Here is a 22,651-nt window from a genome sequence, read left to right as displayed (position 1 = left end):
CGTTGTGAACAGAAAGAAAACAACTGGACATATCATTACGCTCAGTCTCCTCTTCCTTGTCCCAGTACTTTAAGAGGTTAAAGGTGGGGAAATGAGGGCAGAGGTTTTGCAGTAGGCCATAAATGCTGGGGGAGGGGAAGGTTGGTCCTCAATAGGCAAACGGGGATACCAAGTCTCGCCTATCGGCACCCCACTCCCCCAGCACCCGCCACCCAGGTGATCCTCCCGCGCTTCTCCACCCCAGGGTCAGGATCCAAAAAGCTATGGCTTTTCCCTGGCCACATACCCTCAGGTTTCTCACAGTACTTACCTGCATACTTACTATATTGTTTTTCACAGTGCCATTTTATCTTTGCGGGAACTTATGGGACAGTTGGAATTGCTGTTGAGATGCAATCGAAAAAAACACAGCGTACACCATAAAAGCCTAAACTACACTTAAGGTCTATCTACTCTACAGAGTTTCGAGAATGCCTACTTCCTGGAATTTGTTGGGTGAGTAGCAGCCAGCATCTCACTGATGGAGGTCCGAGCATGCACTGGTCATGCCTGGCAGAGATCCCGTACTATTCCCAGACTCCATAAGAGATATATACTCACGTCTGTGCTTCAAGGGCCATACCAAGTCCATATTTTAAATATAACCAGTAAGCATGCAAATGATGGCCCATTTGGGGAACTGCTTGTAAATGTATATACCGAATATTTATCGGGGACATCCTGAATTCCTGGCTGGATCAGTCCATTGTGGATCCTCAGCGGGCAGTATGCCTCTGACATGTTCCTTCTTCTTTGGGGGCCACCCAGCAGCTATGTATTTCCTTGCCTCTATTCTGAAGTTTAGAGTATCTGCTTCAAAGTGAAGGTACTATTTCCTTTATAAATGCTGGGGTGAATGGTCTTGCACACCTTCACCTATTCTCTTGCTCCTTTGAATCAGCATACTTGATGACATCATAGGAAATGACACTAAAGCTATGGCTGATCATCACATCTCAGGACGTGTGATTGTGATGGGTTAGGGTAATGATAATTATCAGCCACACTTTGCCAGGAGGAAGTCTGCTGACAAAAATCACTTTCAAATAAACACATTTCTAATACAATGTTGTAGCAAACAGTACATTCCAATAGGTACTTTGCGGCACAGCTGTAAATGTCATGAGATGTATTGTATGTCCTATGATCAAAACTACTGTCAGCATATGAGTTCCATTATAGACATTGTTGCAGCCAATCGCAGTGCTTGGAATGTAGTCTATAATCTCTGGAATAGACCTCACTCCAAACATTCTGACTTTGAACAGCAGCTTAAAATCATTCACTTTCTCCTTTAATTTCAAAAATACTTGTGTGAATAGCCTAACAGACCTCGTATTCGGGGCGTAATTTCCTGTGATAATGACCCTTCCCCATCTTAAATCCCTCGGTTTCACCGCAGGCAGTAACTTTGGTGCAGGTCATCATCCTGTGATCATGACCTCCGTCTAAAAGGCTTAATTATAGAACAGGAACTATTCACATATTCACAATGCTTTGCATCACAATCATGGTTGCAGAAAGCTGTGTGTGAAAGACTGGGACTTCAGAAGGATTTGTGATGGGATTATGGATTCGCTTCCCCTACAGAGCCAAAATGATGTGCCCACCTCCTCCGATCCTGACTCCCTGAACAAATAGCAGGTAAGTCTGTGGACCTTAACCTGTCATGGAGTTAGCAGGTGGATGAAGCAGTTAGGCTTAACTATATAGTTTAATTCAATCTTTGTTGCCCTCAATGAAAAGATTAAGAAACTGGCACTTCTGGAAGTCATTGAGTCGTCATGGAGGCCTTAGGCCTGGTCCATCTAGTGGCCAGATTCACACATTCCTCTGGGCACACGCTCTGTTTTGTCTTTGCCTTGACGAACCCGTGGTTGCAGAAGCCATGTGGCACCTTGCATGGTCAGAACATGCGGTGATCCCAGTTATTTTGAACTTTCCTGCCTGAGTGAAACAAGTGCAATTTCCGACATGTGTTTCTGGAAAGAGACATTGATGAACTGTGAAGCAATGGCATCAGCCTGGCCTGGGGGTCCAGCAGCATCAGCCCTTTCTCAAAATCCCACTGAACCATTAGCCAGGTTTTATCACCAGTTCACAGAGTTCCACCGTTATGGAAAGCAAAGCATTTGCCACAAAAAAGGCTCAATGCAAATTGGATGAGATGAAATATTTATGCTGACGATACACAGATCTTCACCCCTTTGTGAGGGTTCTTGGTCATTCTAGGGTTCTTAGAGAAAAGCTCCCCCATGCCTCGTGCTGGCTCAAAGACAGCTGAGAGCAGGCTGAAAATGAATCCCTCTAAAATGGGGTCCTTCTCTCCAAGCAGGCAGCACAATCTGACCTTTCTTCCATCTGGCCTGTAGTCATGGGAGCAAGCTCTACTGCGTTGCCAAAATTTTGTGATCTGGAAATCGGAAGGAACCTTAATTTGCCTTTTTCAAATCCAGGCAGTAACTAAGACTATAAAAGTAATAGTATCTACCTTGGTCCACCCCAGGGAGATATAAGAAAGCAGCAACAAGTTCACAGCATGATAGCGCTTTCACTATTGCGACTGGCTCCTTCCGATCACATCATGGCAGACGCTTGTACTCTGCAATGACTTCGGGTTAAAAAAAAAGAGTGACATTTAAGGCCTGGAATTTTATCAATGAAGCAGTTCATCATCAGGGTCCCTCGATTCCTGACAACAAATTGAGTCTTTATGTTCACAGTAGGACAATTAAATTCAGATAAAAGTGTGTGATTGTTGTTGGTGGCCCTTCCTCCTTTTTTGTATCTTCATGCATAACCTGCTTCATGCTCTGCCCCTCCTCACCTTCTTTCATCTGCTAAAAATGTGGGTTTCAAACTTGACGTCTTCCTGTCCCAAGTCCCTCAGATCAATCAAGGAGCTTCCTCTTGTTTTCATCTTTCACTACTTCTCCGTCTGCCTCCATTTCCGCTGTCACTGCTCTTGTTCCACTTGCCTGGACTATGCCAAACAGGGCTCAAGTCCAGGGTACACGCGCAGGACGGCGTCCCCCCAATTCTTTCAGAGGGTGGACTCAGTCCCCCCCAGCTAAAATGAGAAACATTGTACATCCTCTTTGAATTTATGCAGTAAAGCCAACCACGGGGATTGAACCACAGTAGTCAGGGTTGTAGGCCAGACACTTTACCACTGCACTATATAACCTGATGAAAAATAATAAACAACTAAAGGTAAAATGTACCATTTCGGTACTGCAAGTCCCAGAGAAAACATGTGTATGGTTCTTGGACTTTAAAACATGCACACCTTTTTAAAAACGCTAATAAATGCCATTTGTCCCGTGCAATTTGGGTGATTATGCAAAGCCAATTTAATGAAATGTGCATATTTCACCTTGATGTGCTAATTTCTGGCGACCTCACATCCCATTGCATTTGCTGATGAGTCCCCCGCTTTATTTTTTAGGACTTGACCCCTGATGCCAAAGTTCTTCACCTTGGTTTTCCCGTGACTTCTTCAAAGTATTAAAAATGTGGCTGCCTGTCTTATTACCAAGTCCCCCAAATTCTCCCGTGTCACCCCATTTTCTTCGTTCCCTCCACTCGCTCCCTGTATGCTTCAGGATTCTGTTTAAATCCCTGTGCCCTGCTCATCGCTGTCACTACAATCTTGAACCTGTTTTTTTTTTTAGAAAACGCCTCATCAAATACTCCTCTCGCTTTCTTAAGTATTTTTAACAGTGTCTTTCTATTCCGTGTCCCCCTTGTTCGGTTTTTGCCACGCGTGAATGCGATCTCCCGCCTCCTTAATTGAACTCTCTTGGACATGTTGTTTCCTGTCATCACCATCCCAAAACCTATATCATTGCCTCTGCCTTTTTGTGGCTCGCGCCCTTCGTCTTGCCTCTCGCTTCTGTATAATAATAATATCTATTTCTTACATAGTGCTACACGCCCTTGGGTCTCTGAGCACTGAAATAACAGATGATATTAGTATACCACAGAGTGGTAATCAATTTATGGACCTCGGATGGAAGGATGAAAGGCTGAGTTGACCTTGCTGGGATTCAAACCTGCCACAGTAGGCTGTGCACAGATATCAGGGGTGAGCGTTCAACTCGCTGTGCTATCTGACTGAGACCAGGACCAACCAACTGGGGGCTGGGGGTGCGCTCTAGAAATAGAGTACTTGGAAAATACTCACCTCCTATGTATTTCGTTCTCTTGTAGGGGTCACTCTTTCTCTGTTGTGACGGGTAGGGAGTAAAATTGCCTCCCCCTTTTTAATCCCACAATCTCAAACTATTTTTCTTTTTTGTTAAAAATCTTGCTGTCGTCAGAATACATTGTATCGCCTTCAGAGTTTAAGGTTAGACATTTGCAGGAGTTCCTCCTCGCTCTGTTTTCCCCGGATGAAAGCTTCTCTTGTAACTGCCAAGGTGATTTGCTCGCCAGGTGGAAGTGTGCTTGCCAAGAATAATAAGCCTTTGAGGTCAGAAAATGATATCTGGCTTACATTTGCCAGGTTTGCTTCTGCCCCTGTTTTTGTGCAGTGGGAATACATTGAAAATGCAGTGTTTGAATCATGTGCAATATACACATACAAAATGGTTCTGTCATATCTGTAGGATAGTGGGTAATCTGGAGACAACCAGACATGTTCTAACACAATGCCCTAGGCTGGGCCCGCAGTATATGAGCATGTTGGGTAGGTTGGTGCACAGCTAGGATTCCATTATTGGAGAGTCCTTTTGGGATTATTGTCTTAATTCAGAAACTATTGGAACCCAGTTGGCACTATACAGGGTATAGTCTCATGTGAGAAACGTATTACCAAAGTAGTCACCTTTTTAGAGCTGAGCTTTGCTCGGACTAGGGGTGGTTAGCTCAGTGTTTTGGGACTGGCATTGGGGGCCTGGGCTGGCCCTTTTGGCATCATGAACTTAGAGGAAGGACATGGGTGATTTCATCTGTCCCTTGTTTATATTGCATGTGGATGGCTGGGGTATTATGTATCGTTTATGGCCTTTTTACTTTTCTACTGAGTAACTAGAGAATTTGTATTACTGACATAGAGGGCATATGTGACAGAGTCTGGAGGGATTAAGACTACTGTACCTTGTCATTGTCTTGATATATATAGCGCATTTTTAGTATTTCAAGTATTATCTGTATTGATCTGTATGATTTTCTTTTAGGTAATGTGTTCATTGTATTAATGTAATGTTGTGAATGTATGTATTAAGTTGGTTGACTGATAGATTTGATTTAACTGTGCAAAGTTCAGATTATGGACTAATTCACAATAAAATAATAATAATAATAATAATAGTAATAATAATAATAATAATTATTATTATTATTATTATTATTATTATTATTATTGTTATTATTATACACATACTGCCCTTTATATCATTGTAATCATATCATGTTATTTTGGTTCACAATAAAACGTTCAGAGATTTGTCACTGAGGTAAATACCATGTTTGCCAGCGGTATTCCTGAAAATTCGCCCGATTCAGAGTTTGCGCACGCCCCAGTACACGCATAGTAGAATTCTTGAAATACTAAATGCCACACGCAGTTCCAGCATCATATTGATAGTGGAAATGGATAATGTGCGTAAGTGACTCGTAGCACTACTGTAAATGTGTACAAATGCACAGAAGGATCAATTCACACGCTTGAATGCATTATATGGGCAAGGTGGTGATAGGATGGCCACCTTTTCACATCCTTACATGGGCCAATGTGAAAAATGATTTTGCTGCATTGTACTTAAGCACCATGCTTTTCCGCTCTACAGTGAAAACAGCTAGAAATACATTTGGGGCCAATTTGCATTTTTTGCCTCTAACTCTGGAGGTAAAAGTGGGCAGATTTCCATTTTGGAAATGCGACTCTTAATTCTTGTGGCAGTAGTGGGGAAACCAGCTGAGGTATTTCCATGCTCACCTCTGATTCTGGCAGGTGCAAAAAATTGCAGTATTTGGCAAATTCCACAGTTTTTACCGCTAAATACACAACTCGCAAAGACTCCCAATTCTTCTGAAAGCCAGTAATGCTCTAAATTTCCTGTGTAGGTCAGTTTTCTCTGGGTTTTTCAACGATCATTCTGGTGGGTGAGAGTAATTCAGCAACATCCGAAGGAGGCATTGACAAAGCCAGCAGTTTGGTTTTTTGTTTAGGTATTAGATAGGCATTTGCTAGGCACATATATTATGGTACTGTCTGGCCATAAGAATGGTGCGATTACCTGGACATATAATAGCAGTGCTTGGAAAATGCCTATTTAATACCTATATAACCCCTGACTTCTGGCTTTGTCAATGCTGGTTTTTAACAGGACTTCAGTGCAAGGAACAGATAATAATCAAGTGACTGAAGGCACACTTGGTTAAGACAAGTTTATTACAGCGTTAGCTATTTACTGCAGCAGTTAAGCCATTAACTCTCTCTCAGCAAACAATATAGAAATAAGTCTGGCTGCCCAAAGTTTGATCTGTCTGAAAGAGTAAGCTCAAAGAGTTCCCACTGGGTGTGATTTGGATGGGGAGGGGCAGGTAGTGGGTCGGAATGGCCATAGGAATTAGCATGGCCATGAGCAATCAATGGGTGGGTAAATGGCCAAACAACACCTATAAGCGGTGTGTCCCTCCGCAAATCCCATTTCCCACCTAGCTGTACTCTAATGCAATAGTTTCAGCTTAAAGGTGGCGCTAAAGTGCCACCTAATAGATTAAACTAAAAATGGATACAGTACTTTTTTCCATGTGTTCTGCTTTGGCAACTCACTATGATCTGCTTTGGTGTACCCCAAAGACTCACTGAAGAAGCACTGTGCAATTTAGAGATTTCCAAGGTTCCTTGAAGAGGGATCCTAACAAACATCCTCTACACAAGTCAGTTATTTCAGGGGCGCTACAGAGAAGAATTTGTTATGGATAAATCAGTCTGGTGCATCTTTGAGATACCTACTGTCCACCTAACTAATCTCCTGCCTTGAGTGTTTGCTCTTTGGACGAATTGTGTTTTGGCTTTTTAGAGACTCACGCTAGCAGTGTGTGTGCCCACCTGCATGTTACTGACCAATCACTCACCCTGCTGCAGGTCTTCTGGCGGGTGCTCATCAGCAGGTCAACGGTGGTAATCAGCTGCCGGAATACAACATCCTCCGTGGAGAAGCGGTGTCCAAAAGTAACGGCACAGATCACATTGGCCATGGAGTTGGCGAGACGGCAGGCGGGCTCCAAAGGATGCCCTGTGAGGAAGATGATCACATTATAAATGCTTGCAGGATCTTGTTAGTGCCCGCACAAACTGATAAGAAGGGTTGATAAGAAAACCACAACACCATCTTGGATTATTATACGTCAGCCCAAAAGAAAAACTGAGCAGGTGACTAGAAATCAGAAACTCCTAAGGTTAGTCACACTGTAAAAGCCAAATTCGTTGTGACAGTGGGCTGGACATAAATCATGTTTTATATCGTTTTACTCGTTCCTATCCCAATATCCTCAGTGATGCCCCCACAGTATGGGACTAGACACTTTGGTACTTTCAGAGTTAAGAAGCGCTGAACGCCTGTGTGCTTTCAGTTCAGATAAAGGCACATTTCTTTGAGGAGCACACTTTCCGTGTGAAGACATGCCCAGACTTGCTCGTAATGCAGCTGTTTTCTGTTTATGTTCCAGCTTGCAAGGGAAAGACTGATAATATCGTAGGAGCCATTTCGATTTCTTAGGGCTCTATTTTCCCACCCCAGAATGATTTTGTTAATTGCAAAGTGTACCTTTGTGGACAACCAGGGAGGTTTCTCGAAATGTTACATATTGTCGTCAACTGAATTTATTAATCTGCGCACTTTAGGCCCACTCAGGAGGAACCTCGCGCGCGCGTGCGCGTGTGTGTGTGAGTAAGCTCCTAAAATTGCCAAAATTGGTAACAACCTCTGCAATAAGGTAAGAGCTAGGCCTTATTTCATTATGTGTGAAAACTGCTTTGAAGGCGTTGTTATTTCGCAAATGCATATCGGTGCCCTCAGCACTTTCATTGGAAATACTCGCCCAACAGCCGGGTGAGATCGAGCATTGTATTTTGGTGCAATGGAAGGACAATTGCAGAGCCCAATTGGAGTCGCTCGGTTCGAGTATTGAACTTCTATTGACTAATCCCGACAAAGTTAAAGGAAAAATCTGGACACAAGATTGGATAAAAACCCTTGAGGACAGAAACTCGCATAGGTGGCAACTGGCAATGAATCCAAGGCATTTGGCACAAGGCTCCGCTACCTAAAGCTCTTCCCGTCCCCGTGGTACAGAACTCAGTTCATGAGACTGAGATTTAACCTGCTTAACACCAATGAAATCCTGAAGCGATATGGCAAATCAAATGTAGATGATGTGTAGATTTTGCCAATACGAAGGACAGGTGGAAACATTGCGGCACATTCTTGTGGGTTGCAGGGGTTTGACCGAACTTAGAACCAAGTTTTTGGGAGAGTGTTTAAAAAGAAGACATTGTGTGGAGGCACAACGCTTCTGGACAACCTTTTGTGCGGTGAAGATTTCGATTTAATCTTTGCTTCAATACAGTTTTCGAAAGGAGTACTCCAGATTTAAAAAGGGATGGATCTAACTGCGGAATGAATTTGTGTTGATTTGTGTTGATTTGTCTTCTTACTGTATAATTTTGATAAGTTTTAAAGGAATCGATAAAAGTCTGTACATTTAAAAAATAATGCTACATCAAAAAGTGTGTATGTGGGCATGGTTAGCAGCGAGATGCAACGGACGTGAGCCTCCGCAACTCCTGCGACTGCAGCTGAAATCCTAATCTAAAACCCTGTTTTTCAACTCCTGCGGGGTCCTTAAACATTTCTGGAGAGTAACTAACATCCTGGGGTGCAAACAGATTGCAGGGCAGAGAAAATCGCTCCCGGGAGAGGGAATTAGAAGCGTGTGAGGCCAGCGCGGGTGCCGACCCACGCAAATCCAAGATGGCCACCTGAACAAAGGCATCATACGTGCTGCAAATGGAGAACGGTGTTGTGCTGCGGGAGAACCCAGACTGCCGCCCCGATCACCATCATCTGTCCGGGTGGTCCCCAGCCCCCACGTTAAAAGCTCCAACTGGACAAGGACAGCAGCAGCCGGGCGGGGCGAACCCCTCCTGCGGTTCCAGCGCTGCCGTCGCCTGTGGGGCTGGGCGGTCAGAACCCGTGGCAAGCGCCTTCAGGAGGCGGGCCGAGCCCAGGTGGTGCCTCAGAAGCAGCGGACCAGCAGACTCCTGCCCTGCGGTGCCCCGCGCCATCTCCATCCGCCAACGGCTCTCCCAGAAGCAGCGGATCAGCTGGAGCACCGAGCAAAGAGAGGGGAAAGAACACAGCCGCCAAGACAGCCGTACCGGTGAGTGCCCTTCCAGTGGCCCACACACTGCGGAACATAGAGGCCCTGGGCTGTTGGTTGGCCCGCCTTGGAGAGTCTCATAGCTGCTCGGCCTCCAAGCAACACCAGTACAAATACTGCCCGGAGTAAGGAACCGGAGGGCCTGTGGCGCACTGCGGTGACGGTGCACACTGCACCATGACTCAGAAACCCCTCTCCAGCCAGAAGCAGGCCCACCCGGGGGGGAACAACACAACCGCATAGCCGCCGGGCTTTGGCAGCACACACACTACCCTGGGCAATAAGCAGACGGTCCTGCAGGGTTGCACAACATCGTTGGCTGCGACGCCCGCCACCCTGGAACCCTCTCCTGCCAGCCAAAGAGGCGTGAGTGAGACAAACCAAGGGAAGGTAATAGAGAAGCCCGGATTTGGAAGCACGCACCAACGACACAGGCCACGGTGCTGGGGGCTGCTACACGGGCGAAAAATGGCGGACACTGGTTGTTAGCACAGCATCAGGTCCCAGTAAAGGCTCACCACACGGCGCACAATCCTCAAGTACAGCCCTTCTTGCCAGGGCACCATAATAGCTCTGTCAATCACCAAGGGCAAGGGGAAGCAGGCGTGACTTTGCAGCATTGACTCTGAATTCAGTGGGGCAAAACTACTATTGAGCTGGCCACTGCTCTACACAGAATAAAACCGCGCCTCACCCCTCCGAATAACTGGAATATCTCCTGTGGGCTACAGGACCATTAGGCTGTGCACCACACACCAAGAGACCTCAGACCAAACTGCACACCGCCTCTCAACCATCAAGGACAGTAAGCATTATAACAGTACTACGCCTGTCCAGCCGTAAGGCTCGCTAGTGAACATGGGGAAAGATAAACTGAAGAGAAACACCCCATGCAAAACAGAATAGACCAGTACACAATACCCCCAACGCAAGCCCATGATCCTCAAACACTGCCCTCCATGGAAACAGAGCCAGAGCACATGCTTTCTTTAAAGGATGCCATGGCCGCCACAGCGGAATCCTGCACATCAATGGAGCAGAAGATGGACGGGATCCTCAGACACGATTTACAAAAATGATCAGTGTGCACCGGAGAGGCTGAACAACGCATCTCCAATGCAGAGAAAGGACTACACAACATGCAACAGCAACTCCATGGTGTCACAACCAAGCTGAAGACACCGGAAGACAGAATCGAGGAAGGAGAAGGGAGATCCAGGCACAATAATGTTTGCATACTTGTCATACCCGAAAAAACAGAAGGCCCCCACATGGAACTCTTTCTCTAACAATGGCTTACGGATCTGTTCGAGCCGGATTGCTTCTCTAAGTTTTTTTCCATCGAAAGAGCACATCGCATGCTCACGGGAAGGCCAGTGCCCGGCGCACCCCCACGCACCGTGATAGCGAAGCTTCTAAACTATAGAGATCGAGATGCGTTGCTACAACGGGCAAGTGCCAAGGGCACGATCACCTTTAATGGCTCCAAGATTGCTTTCTTCCCCGACTACACGAAGGAAGTGCAGAAGGACAGACAATCTTTTGACCAGCTCAAAAGGCAACTTCACACACTGGGAGTCAAATACGGTTTGCTTTTCCCCGCCCAGCTTAAAATCTACCACAACGGAACCACAGTCCACTTTAACGACCCTAGGAGGCATGGCGGTGTGCCGAGCAGCATATAGATGGCGACTGGGTGACACTTTGAAGCAACAGGGGCAGAAACCCCAGATCGCCAGCCGACCAACGACTGGTGCCACCTCAGGCACCAGGTCAAGACTGCCGGAAGACATGGGTGGTTGATCCCTGCCTCGATTTCCGAGAGATCAGACACCTCACACAGGGCGTTACATACTTTCATGATGCGGCAATGCGAAGGGTCATTCGCCTCTCTCTTCAAGCCCCCCCCCTTTCCTACGGAACAAAGGGTGATGCTCCCCAGCCACTCACCCTAGGGGGTAACGGTTCACGCTATAGTTCAGCGCATGTATGTTGTCTGGTTGACAATTAAGATTTCTTATGTTCGGGTGACCAATGCTTCTAGTTGGGAGGAGTATAGGGTGGGGGGATATGGGTTTGTTCAGTTTGGTTATGCAACGGACCAGTCAAGCACAACACATACTGAAGTCAGATAAGAGGGCAACAGCACTCAAACACGGCTCAGACAAGCTCGTCAGGCCACCTTCCGCAGCACACATTTCTCCTACTACAGGTGGACATGGCAACACGTAGCACCACTATTAGCATCCCCAGAATCCTCAAGTTCATGACATGGAATGTCAACGGCCTGGGCAATGGGGTTAAACGCTGACTAGTCGTGCAATACCTAAACCCCGGACATAGTATTTTTGTCTGAAACCCACCTGGCAGGCACAAACTGCACCCTATTCAAGCGTACAAACTACAGTCTTGCGTTACATGCTGGCTTTACCTTGGGATCTCGTGGCGTCATGATACTAGTACATAAGAGGCTCCCCTTCCATCTAAATACCGTTACCCAGGATACAGGCGACAGATACGTATATGTAACAGGGACACTCTAGGAACAATCCATTGCAATGTTAGCGGTCTACGCACCACCCACCCTACTATCTCCACTGCTTACCGACATCTCCCCCTTGATCACAGAAGACACGTCTAATATCATGATAATGGGAGGCGATTTCAATGAAGTCATGATCGCTGGTTTAGATCGCTCACATATACGCAACAGAAACCCCCAGCATACCTACTAAACTCGCCACATTTGCAAATGCCCTGGGTATGCGGGACACTTGGAGAGACCTCCACCCCAATAATAGAGAATACTCCTATCACTCCGGAGCACACCCCTCGCTCTCTAGATTAGATTACTTCTTTCTCCCGTCAACTGACATGCACAAGGCACACGAGGCATATCTATTCCCCAGAGGAATCTCTGATCACTCCCCATTGGTATTAGCACTCAATATATCTAGACCAACCCCCCGTCCCAGCTGGCGTCTTAACAACTACTACTTGGGTATTCAAGAATTAGTAGACAAGATTCAAGAAATGACCAAATCATACTTCGAACTAAACGCAACGGACCCTGGCACGCTATGAGAGGCTTACAAGGCAGTACTGAGAGGTGAAATCATCTCATGGACTACCGCATACAAAAAGAAACACCTCCATAAAATACATGAGGCGGAACAGCAAGTTAAATGGGCAGAAGAGATACACCTAGCCCAAGACAATCCCGACACAAACCGGGCCCTACTGCTAGCACAGAAACGCCTCCAGAACTTAGCCTTAGACAATGTGCGGCAAGCACACGGGGCGATGTGGGCGAGGATATATGAAACAGGGGATAAAGCCCACAAGATGTTGGCATGGCTAGAACGCAGAGAGCAGGGACACAGCCAAGTATGACGACTTGAGACAGGAGGCCCAGATTCACCAGTGTCAGACCAAGATATAGCGTAAGGTTTTGCAACCTACTATGCTGACCTGTATGAGATACCCACCACCCCTATACACACTTCGATCATGGAGGAAATTACTCTCCCCACTTTAAACTCGGCACAGCAGGACCTACTAGAGAGGGAAATCACAGAGAAGGTGCTGAGTGCCATGTCTGGTCTCCAATCTGGTAAGACTCCGGGACCAAACGGCTTTCCGGTTCAGCTATGGCGGAAAGTGGGAGCAAATTTAATCACCCCACGCCTTCTGCCCATGTATCAACACGCAAGGGACTAAGGCTCCCTATCCACGGACCTAACAGAAGCCTCAATAATAGTATTACCCAAGGCGGATAAACCCCCCGAACTCCGTAGCTCATACAGACCTATCTCACTTATAAATAGTGAAACAAAAATATTAGCCAAAATACTAGCGGACCGATTGCAGCAAGTCATCCCGTCATTGATCCACCCAGACCAATGCGGTTTCATGCCCCAAAGATCTACCCGCATGAACCACTATAGGCTACACTCAGCCCTAGAAAGGGCAGATAGTCTTCAGAGTCCATTGGCACTAGTCGCAATCGACTTTGAAAAAGCCTTTGATTCGGTGCGATGGGAGGCCATCTGGGAAATAATGAGCCGCATGGGCTTCGGCCGGTATTTTATGAGCTGGGTGTAATTGCTACACAGCTGCCCAAGCGCCAGAACTAAAGTTAATGGCTGGCAATCGGACTCCTTTCTCTTGGGCAGGGGCACGAAGCAGGGCTTCCCTTTGTCAGCCATGATCTTTGCAATCACCATAGAACCCCTGGCTATACTCCTGCAAAACACCACACTTTGGGAGGGCTTCCATTGGTCAGACACATGGGAGGACAAAGTTTCACTCTATGCAGACGACTTGTTAATCTATTTAAAAGACCTGATTAATTCCTGCCACAGAGTCACGCACATGCTAAAAGGATACAAGGCCTTTAGTGAACTATGCGTAAATTGGGCCAAATCCACACTGTTCCCCATAGGTAGCGCAATCGCCACAATACCAACAAACTGTCCCTACCGCATTGTAAGGGGACAATTTAAATATCTTGGTGTACAAATCACGCAAAACCTCACTGACTACATACCCAGGAACCTACATCCAATCGTGGCAAGATTTGCGGAGGACACTCGCCATTGGATCTCCCTGCCACTGACACTATTAGGTAGGGCGGCCCTGTTCAAAATGATTGTTCTTCCTCGATTTCTGTACATTCTGCAAAATGCACCACTTTACATCCCAAAGCACGAATTCTTCAAAATTGATTGTGTCCTCCGGAAACTATTATGGTGCGGGGGTCAACCATGGTTAGCTCTCCCTACACTTCAAAGGTCCATTTGGGAGGGGGGAATTAGACTGCCCAGACTGCAAATATACTACTGGGCTTGTCAGACGGCAGTGGTGAACGACATGCTTCACTGGGATGCAAACCTGCCACACATTAGAGGGATCAACTCCGATAGTACAGCATCACCCCTGGAACTCTTGTATCACGGTTTGGGCGGTGCAACGCCCCCCTCAATGTCAGCACAAATTACCCGAATCTGGGCAGAAACACACCAGCACATGGAGTGGGACTCGAAACTGACACCCATACAACCGTTATGGAACAACAGACTCCTCCCAGAAATAAGTAAGCTTCCCTGATGGCCTGCCTGGAACCAGCAAGGGATAGCAAGGATTAGAGAAATAGTGCGGGAGGGCAAGATAATCCTGTTTGAGACACTACAATCTGACTTCTCCCTCCCACACACAGAAATATATCACTATACCCAAATGAAACATGCACTGCAATCTAACCTACAGAACATGCGGGATATGCCAGAATACACCCCAATGGAACGCAACATAGTCCAGGAACAAATTAAGCACAAAATCACCTCCACCATGTACAATGCGATCACATCCTTTGCCACACCGGAACTAACCAGCCTAAAAGCAAAATGGGAGCGGGACGTGGGGACATTACAGCCAGAGGACTGGACAGAGGCACTGATGTATCCCCGTGAAGTAGCCATATTATCCAGGTTCAGACTGGTCCAACTTAAGATCCTATACCACGTCTATTACCCGAGAGTAGCATTGTTTTGGTGGGGTAGAGCTCCAGACTCACGATGCCTGCGTTGCAAACGTGTAGAAGGGACCTTCTTTCATATCCTATGGGAATGCGACAACATACAACAGCTCTGGCATAAATGCTGCAATAAATTGTCAGGAGTCATGGGTAAACCAGTACCTAGGGAACCAAAGCATTTGTTATTAGGGTTCTCCGACGAAAGTGGCCTGTCACAATATGAAAAGCTACTCTGGTCGACTGCTACAGCAGTACTTAGAAGGAACATTGCACAGTTGTGGGGATCGGAGACGATGCCAAACTATGAACAATGGGCCACAGATGTGGACATATGCGCTGTAATGGAACACAGAGTATACAAAGCAAGGGGGTGCCCTCAGAAGGCGCACAAAACCTGGCAAAAATGGGAGGATGCCCGCTGATTTTTCTAAGGTGCATCAGAAACATTACACCCCCAGTAGAATGTGCAAACTCATTCAGGTGTGTCAGACATGAATAGACTGGCCTACAGGAACCCTCCTTTAGTGCTTGACGGTCCCAGGGGCCGCGGCCCCGTTTTTTCTGTTTTCCTTTTCCCTTTATGTATAGTATTAATTAAAATGTTTACTCACGTATGAAAATCCAATAAAAAAAGTGATTAAAAAAAAGTGTGTGTGATTGTTCAGAATATCGTCATACTGAAATTATCAGACATAAGACCCACTGACACCCCCAATCTTCAAACATACTTTAGTTATATTTTATTGTATTGCTTAGAACACAAAACCAGCTCATGAGCGGCAGAGCACTTTACAACAGGAGGGTGCCAGCAGTACTGTTGGTGGAGGGAGAGAGTTGTTTTTGTATGTGCAGCAGGTATTATTGAAAGAGCAGAACTGAAGGATGGTGAGGGGTTTTCTAGCCCTTGCTGGGATTAAGTTCCAGGTGGTCTGGGCCAGACAATAGAAGGGCTGATTGCAATTATTCTCTTTCTGGCTAACTTAGACTCCCACCAATTCATAGTTTTGCTACATGAGGTGCAAGTGCCCCAGGGGTTGAAGTTTAGCAGCCAAGCAGTGGTGGCCCGCCACTATGGGTGGGTGGCACTGCCCCCCACATGAGCGGCAGACCCCCTTCTTGCCTGAGTGGCAAGTAGCAAAGTCCACCCATGTGCTTCATTTGCAAGGGGGATTGTGCTGCCTTCCTCTGAGCAAGGGCATGCCCCCCACTACACAACAGCAAATTTTTGTATACCGAGCAGCAAAAGTAGCACAGAATAGTGATAGCCGGCGGGGCGATCGAATCCTGGCCCAGCCGGCTCTCAATATTGATTGCGCTAGCAGCCTAGATAAGCTGACTGACAGGAGAGGAGTTATCTCCAGTCAGGCAGCGAGTTCATGCTGCAGAGACTCATATGTATGCATGATGTATGTAGGTATGCATGTTTGTGTGCTTGTTTTTATGAATGCATGCATTGTATTAATGATGTGTGAATGTGAGGATGGAAGTGTTTGTGTGCGTGTGTGTTTGTTTCATCGCCCACCCCTAGATTTTGCAGTCCCGTCCAGCGGGTCAGTTAGATTTAGGCATATGGGCTGCTTATGGAGTGGAATTGTTTTTGCTTTACCCTTGATGAACAGTACTGTCAATCAAGAGTAATGCGAACATGATAAGTGAAGTGTTATCGCATGGCTAGGCTGGTCTACTTTTTAAGACAGTATGGCTACTTGATAAAGCAGTAACTGTGCATCAAGGGTAGAGCAAACATAAGTATTATGTTTTCTTTACCTTTGATAAATCAAACATAAGTGTTATTACTTGGCTAGACTCACTTACATTGAATGTAGGCCATTTTAGCTAGGTGATAACACTTACATTTGCTTTACCCTTGATGCCAAGTAAAATATACCATGCCACATTAAGTAAGTATATACAGACTGCAGTTCTAGTGTCAATCTGCATATACATTCTTAATGTGGCATGGCATTTTTTGCTTGGTATCAAGGAAAAAGTAAATATAAAACTGTTATTACTTGGCTAGACTGAGCTACATTACTAATGCCAGTCTGCATTTGCTTTCTTAAGGAAGCCTGATATTTTTTACTTTGTATAAAGTGTAAAGCATACATGATGAGTGTAATTACATGGCTAGCTTGGCCTATGTCCTATGGTGTCAGTGTGCAATTACTTTCTTACTGTGGCATGGCATTTGTTAATTTGTACTTGGCATCAAGGGTAAAGCAAACGTGATAAGTGTCATTACATGGCTCGATTGGCTTACATAGGTAGCCCCAGTCTAGCCATGTATTCTTTGTGTGTCACAATATTTGTGTACTTTGCATCAAGGGTAAAAGCAAACATAAGTGTGATTACTTGTTAAACTGGCATACCTTGGTATATCCAGACTCAATATATGTTACATTGGTTCCAATAAATCGATCATCCAGAGAATCCAAACTCTCCAAAATAATGCCCTTAGAGCGGCCCTCGGCGTGGCTAGGAGAAATCATGCATCTGAGATTAGGTGTCAAAACATCTGGCTCTCGACCTACGACAAAATCCAGCTAAAATCTGCTTCACTTACACAAAAAGCACTGAATAACGCCACTCCTAGTTATCTCTTTGAGAGATTCCGCAGAAGAACTTCCATTAGACCCCTAGACTAGCCAACACTAGCTGCCTCACCATTCCTAGATATAAGCTATCGAAAGTTGGAGGCAGTAGCTTTCCTGTCAAAGCGGCCCAGCTATGGAACGCCTTGCCACCTTCACTCCGAGAAGATCAATCCTACCTGAACTTTAGACTTAACTACATCAACTGGCTCAAGTCAACTGATCATTAAGGCCCGGTATCCTCACCACCTACTACACCGACCACCTGATGCAATCCTTTGCTCTTACATAGCATGCCTGTTCGTGTGCTCTTCCTTGTATGTATTGATCCATACTTGTTTCTTGTACCTGTACCGTTGTCCCATATTTGTTTGCCATGTGGAACTTATTGCTGTAAACCAAGCTGTGTATCTCCTTGTAACTTCTGCGCCCTGATACCTTTGGGTCTGGTGCGCATTACAAATGAATAAACAAACAAACAAACAACCTTACTTTCTGTGGCATGGCAATTTTTACTGGCTGGGAAGCCTTATATTGTAACGCTGGCGTATATTGGTGCAGCATGCATGGACATGTATGGGCACAGTCAGTAGGAATGTGTTTTATACAGTGGGCAAATGCATCATGAAAATGTGCTTCAAAATGGTTCTATGCACTGTAGGTGACTTGTATCTATTGGGTTTTTCATGTGCTACCATGCAAAACTGCTTGAAAGCTGTGTGGCTTACTACCCAATTTATCACAGAAAACCACTGACATTACTGCCATTGAACGGTATTATTCTATGTATTGTACATGATGAATACTAGTTAAAAAGAGCAAATTAATCGTATGTGGTAATTTTTGTCACATTTTGGTGGCACAAAGCACCGTCATATATTGCAGAACGTTTCGACGAAGAAGAAATAGATTGAGAGGGAGAGAGCGACAGAGAACGAGCAAGAGAGGAAGAGAGAGAAAGAAAGAGAAGGGTCCCTGGAAACCAGAATATCTGGTTGGCATGTCAACCAGTAACGCTGGTGGAAAGAAAAATTAAAGAAATCACAATTTGCTAATTTAATTGACCTTCCACCATTTCAACCAATGTGCAAGGATTTTGCTATGATTGGGCCATTCACATGCTTTCATTCTGCTTTTCTGCCCTGTGATCCTTCCTTTGTTCGGGCTCACCTGCTCAGCCGTGCTTGTGCACCTTGCTGATTTATTCCCAGTGCATTGCTGCAGAGAGTTCGGCCTAGCTTCCTGTGACTTTATCTCTTCAAACCTCCAGTGCCCCCCTTTCCTCTGGCTATAACCTTATCCCCCATCCCATTCCGACTGTACTCTCGAGAGGAGCCCTGCTTGCTCACACTGAGGTCCAAGGAAACATTTGTTAAATAAAAACATAACTGGTTGTGATTGTGACCCTCACACCATGGTTATGTTTACAGATGTGTTTTGGGTCTCTTTCTAAAGGAATTCAGGGTTGCTTCTGGGAAGCATGTCTAAAGCTCTTTAAGAAGAGAATCAAAACGTGTGAAAAATACAACAATGGAGAGTGTTGTGATGCAAGCACATGGCTAAGCAAAGATATTTTTGTTTTCCCCCAGGTATGAATCCCGATCCTGTGCTTAGAAAGCACTTGCTGGTATTAAGTGCGTTATAAATGAACAATAAAATAAAATACATATACAATCTCCGGGCAGCAGTAAAGGTTATTCTTATGTGGAGGCAGTGGGGTAGGAAGGCAGGGCACCAGGTAGGGTCATTCGTCTGTGGGGAGATCGCCACCACCCCATCCACACCTCAATCCCACTCCACATCACCACCACACCACTCCATCCCCCACAACACTACTTTACACCACCAACACCCACCTACACCTCAACCACCACACTCGACACCACCATCCCACATCACCACCCCTCATGTCTACACCACCACTACTTTATACCAACATACCAACACACCCACACACTTCCACACCTCCACAGCACACCACCACACCCCTTCACCTCCACTCCCCTACACTTCCATCCTCCAAGCACCAAACCACTCAACCATAGCTCTACAGCACCACACCCCTACACAACCAAAACCCCTAACACCCTGATTGTGGTGTGAATTGTGCAGTGAAAGAAAATTGATACAGGTGTGAACCTTGAACTGGAGGCAAGTCAGAGAAATACGTGTGAGTCTCTTTGGAGGAAGATGTATTACCATTTAACAGCGGTGGCACATATCCATAAGAGAAACCTCACATTTTGTCAAGACATTTGTTTACACTATAAACAGCGCAATACATGCAGTTAACCCATTGCCTTTCAGAAAGCTGCTTTTGCACACAGGTATAGCTGTTCTTGGTCCTTTTATGTGACAGTAATGTAGATATTACAGAGGGTGTGTGGCTTGCAATGTGCCTGTTCTATGTGTATCCCTCCACAAATGGTGAACCGTGCCATGCTGAGTAACTATGCCATTAGTTATCTATCAGATATGCAGTGGGGTGGACAGGCTATGGCCCAAGGGACAGGACCCGCCCTATATTCCCCAGGGCTCAACATATAGCATTATATACAGGTGAGGAGAGGTGTGTGGTAGAGGCAGCTGCTGTTCAAGAGTTACAAAAGGGCTGCCAACCTCTGCAGAACGCGCTTAAAAGGGGCACAGTACTGGTGGGAAACACCACCTCCCTTGCGCCCACCCCCACCACACACACACACACACACAGACCCAGGGCACTGTCTGATAGGTTTTCTCCATTAGATAACATAACAGTATCACACCTTTTTCTATGCCTACCATGGATGGAAATGAGGTCTGGGCCCAGTTGTTCATTCTACAACGTTTAAGCGACAACAGGAGCTTTAGATCCATATTGAGATCACCCTTCACAGAGGGTTCGCTCTGCTAAAAAGAAAATCACCCAGGGCCTCTTCCAACAGACCCTGCTGCTAACAACAAACTCAAATAAGGGCCAGTAATAACCAGAGCAGGACGCTCTAACCTGGAATCAGTTGAAAGGGCTGGAGTTACAGATGGTATGCGCATGATATACAGTGCAAAGATACATGCATGGGTAAAACGATGACTACAAGGAGGTGACTAACACACAGGCTCTTCTGGGCTGTGTCTAAGTTTGAAAGGGACACAACCAAAAGAAAAAATGCAGAAATCTCAGGCCGTGCCACATCAAGTGCGAAGTAATAAACAAGTCCTGGCTTTATGGCTCGCATAGTGGTCCATTCTGGAACGTGAAGTCGTGCTTTTATGATGTGATTCTGAATGAGAATGGCATGCACTATAAATGTCACATGATTTGCGAGCTCTGTTTCAGCATCATTTTAAGGATCAGGAGTGTGCACAAAAGAGTTGTGTTGGATGAGAAAAATGTATAGTGGTTTTTCGCATTACCAGATTCATCAAGATCAAGCTGCAGGCGTTTCCTATTCAACAATTAACATGCATTAATATTACTGTTTTGTGGCAAAAGAGAAAAATTGCACATGTTTGAATAGTGGAGGGGCTGTATATTTCGTCTTTACTCAGTCGCTAAAATGAATACTATTTAGTTGGACAATATTGACATGTGTTATGTCAATATTGCTAATGGCACTCACTATAATACAGTGACAGTCAGTATTTTGCCTGTGAGAAGTCTACCTATTCTGTGAATGTAAACGTGATTCAGATTATAATAAGTGCGTCTGGAATCAAAGCCTTCATACACCACTGTAAGAAATATAATCTTGCAAGAAAATAAATGGAACCCCAAAGAAACCTATTTTCTTTTCAAACAGCTTAGTTCATGCTTAGACAACACTTCAACTTTTGTCACGTTTATCGCATACAACCACAAGCTGTATGCACTTATCAATGACTTCAAGCAAGTGCTCTTTTCACACAGTCTCTTTTGTTTTCGCTCTTGAAAGTACAGTAGCAAAACTCCGAGGAGATTGTTTTTTGGCTTACATCAGTTTCAATTCTGGTGAAATGGAATGGAGCATTTGTTGAATTTTAATCATATAAAATGTAACAAATTATTAATCCTAAAAAAAGGTATATAATATATACATTTTGGCTAGTCCGTCGGACAATGCTAAAGGAAACTCCCCCAATAAAATAAATATGTCTCCTTTATGTGGTGGGACCCCTGCCATAGCCAAAGTTTGTTCTGTGCAGGCCCAACCTGCCAAGAAATCCTGGCTACGCTACTGCTAACACGTGGTTTACAACAACCTCTATAAACCAAAATTAAAAAAGGTATTTACTGAAGCATAAAAACTGACATGGTCAAAGAAATACAAACAAGGATAGGGCATGGGAAATTGATATGCTAGGCAAAGGGCAGGTGGGACACTAATGTTTAAATGTGTTTGCGATATTATTATAGGGATTTTCAATCATTATTGAAAAACCTTGCACATCCAATAGTAGATTGACTAATCCCCATGCTGCGAACGGAGAAAACGGGGCTGTTTGGGTGGGGGATGTCGATCAAAAAGGTTGCGTTCAGGTAAATCAAGTGTGTCTCTAGTCGCCTTAGGAGTTTGAGTCTAGTGCAGATATATAAGGGAGGATGTTAGGATGCGTATGGACGTGAAACATCTGAACTGCAAAGGTTTTCATAGCAAGAGTGGTTTGTCCCAATAGCGTTTTATTCACTTAAGGACTACCACTCTGCTTGGTCTATTGAATGCCTTGCTAAAGTGGATGTTTGTTTTGCCAATTTCTAACATGACTTATGACAAGGAAAAGCAGCTGGGTGGCTTTATGATATGATAAGCCATTTATAAAGCGCCTGTACGCAAGTGTTTCTAGGCGCAAACTGCCATTTCTCCAAATAAGGCAACAAAATGCACCCGTAAACTGATTGATTAGTAAGTATATTACCTTGCATCCCACACCACAAGCCATTAATAAAACACAGTGAGGCTCTCCAAATAACTACAGGTCCACTCCACTGCCCTGCCCAGTACCCTCCTTCCCTCACATGCCAATACATCTTTCAGGGAAAGGGGGATGGGCAGAGCTCACTGAGGCCCTTGCACACAAGCACAAACAGAGAAAGAAGCGGAGATGATCAGGAGAGAGCGCAGATCAAGAGAGAGCG

The 22,651-nt window shown here is 45.3% G+C and overlaps 1 protein-coding gene across 1 annotated transcript in view; it reads right to left on the bottom strand.

The window, feature by feature from the left end:
• The window catches only part of LOC138492969 (cytochrome P450 2J4-like), a 291,460-nt gene that overhangs the window by 130,408 nt on the left and 138,401 nt on the right, over positions 1 to 22,651 (bottom strand). Inside the window, exon 5 of the mRNA XM_069620246.1 lies at positions 7,126 to 7,286. Coding sequence (XP_069476347.1) covers positions 7,126 to 7,286 — 161 coding nt within the window. The remainder of the gene's footprint in view (positions 1 to 7,125; positions 7,287 to 22,651) is intronic.

This window comes from Ambystoma mexicanum, chromosome 10 (genome assembly GCF_040938575.1).
Source record: "Ambystoma mexicanum isolate Mex_15411 chromosome 10, UKY_AmexF1_1, whole genome shotgun sequence".
Taxonomy (NCBI): Eukaryota; Metazoa; Chordata; class Amphibia; order Caudata; family Ambystomatidae; genus Ambystoma; species Ambystoma mexicanum.
Note: the sequence above shows the minus strand (reverse complement) of the source record. Positions and strands in the feature narration are given on the sequence as shown.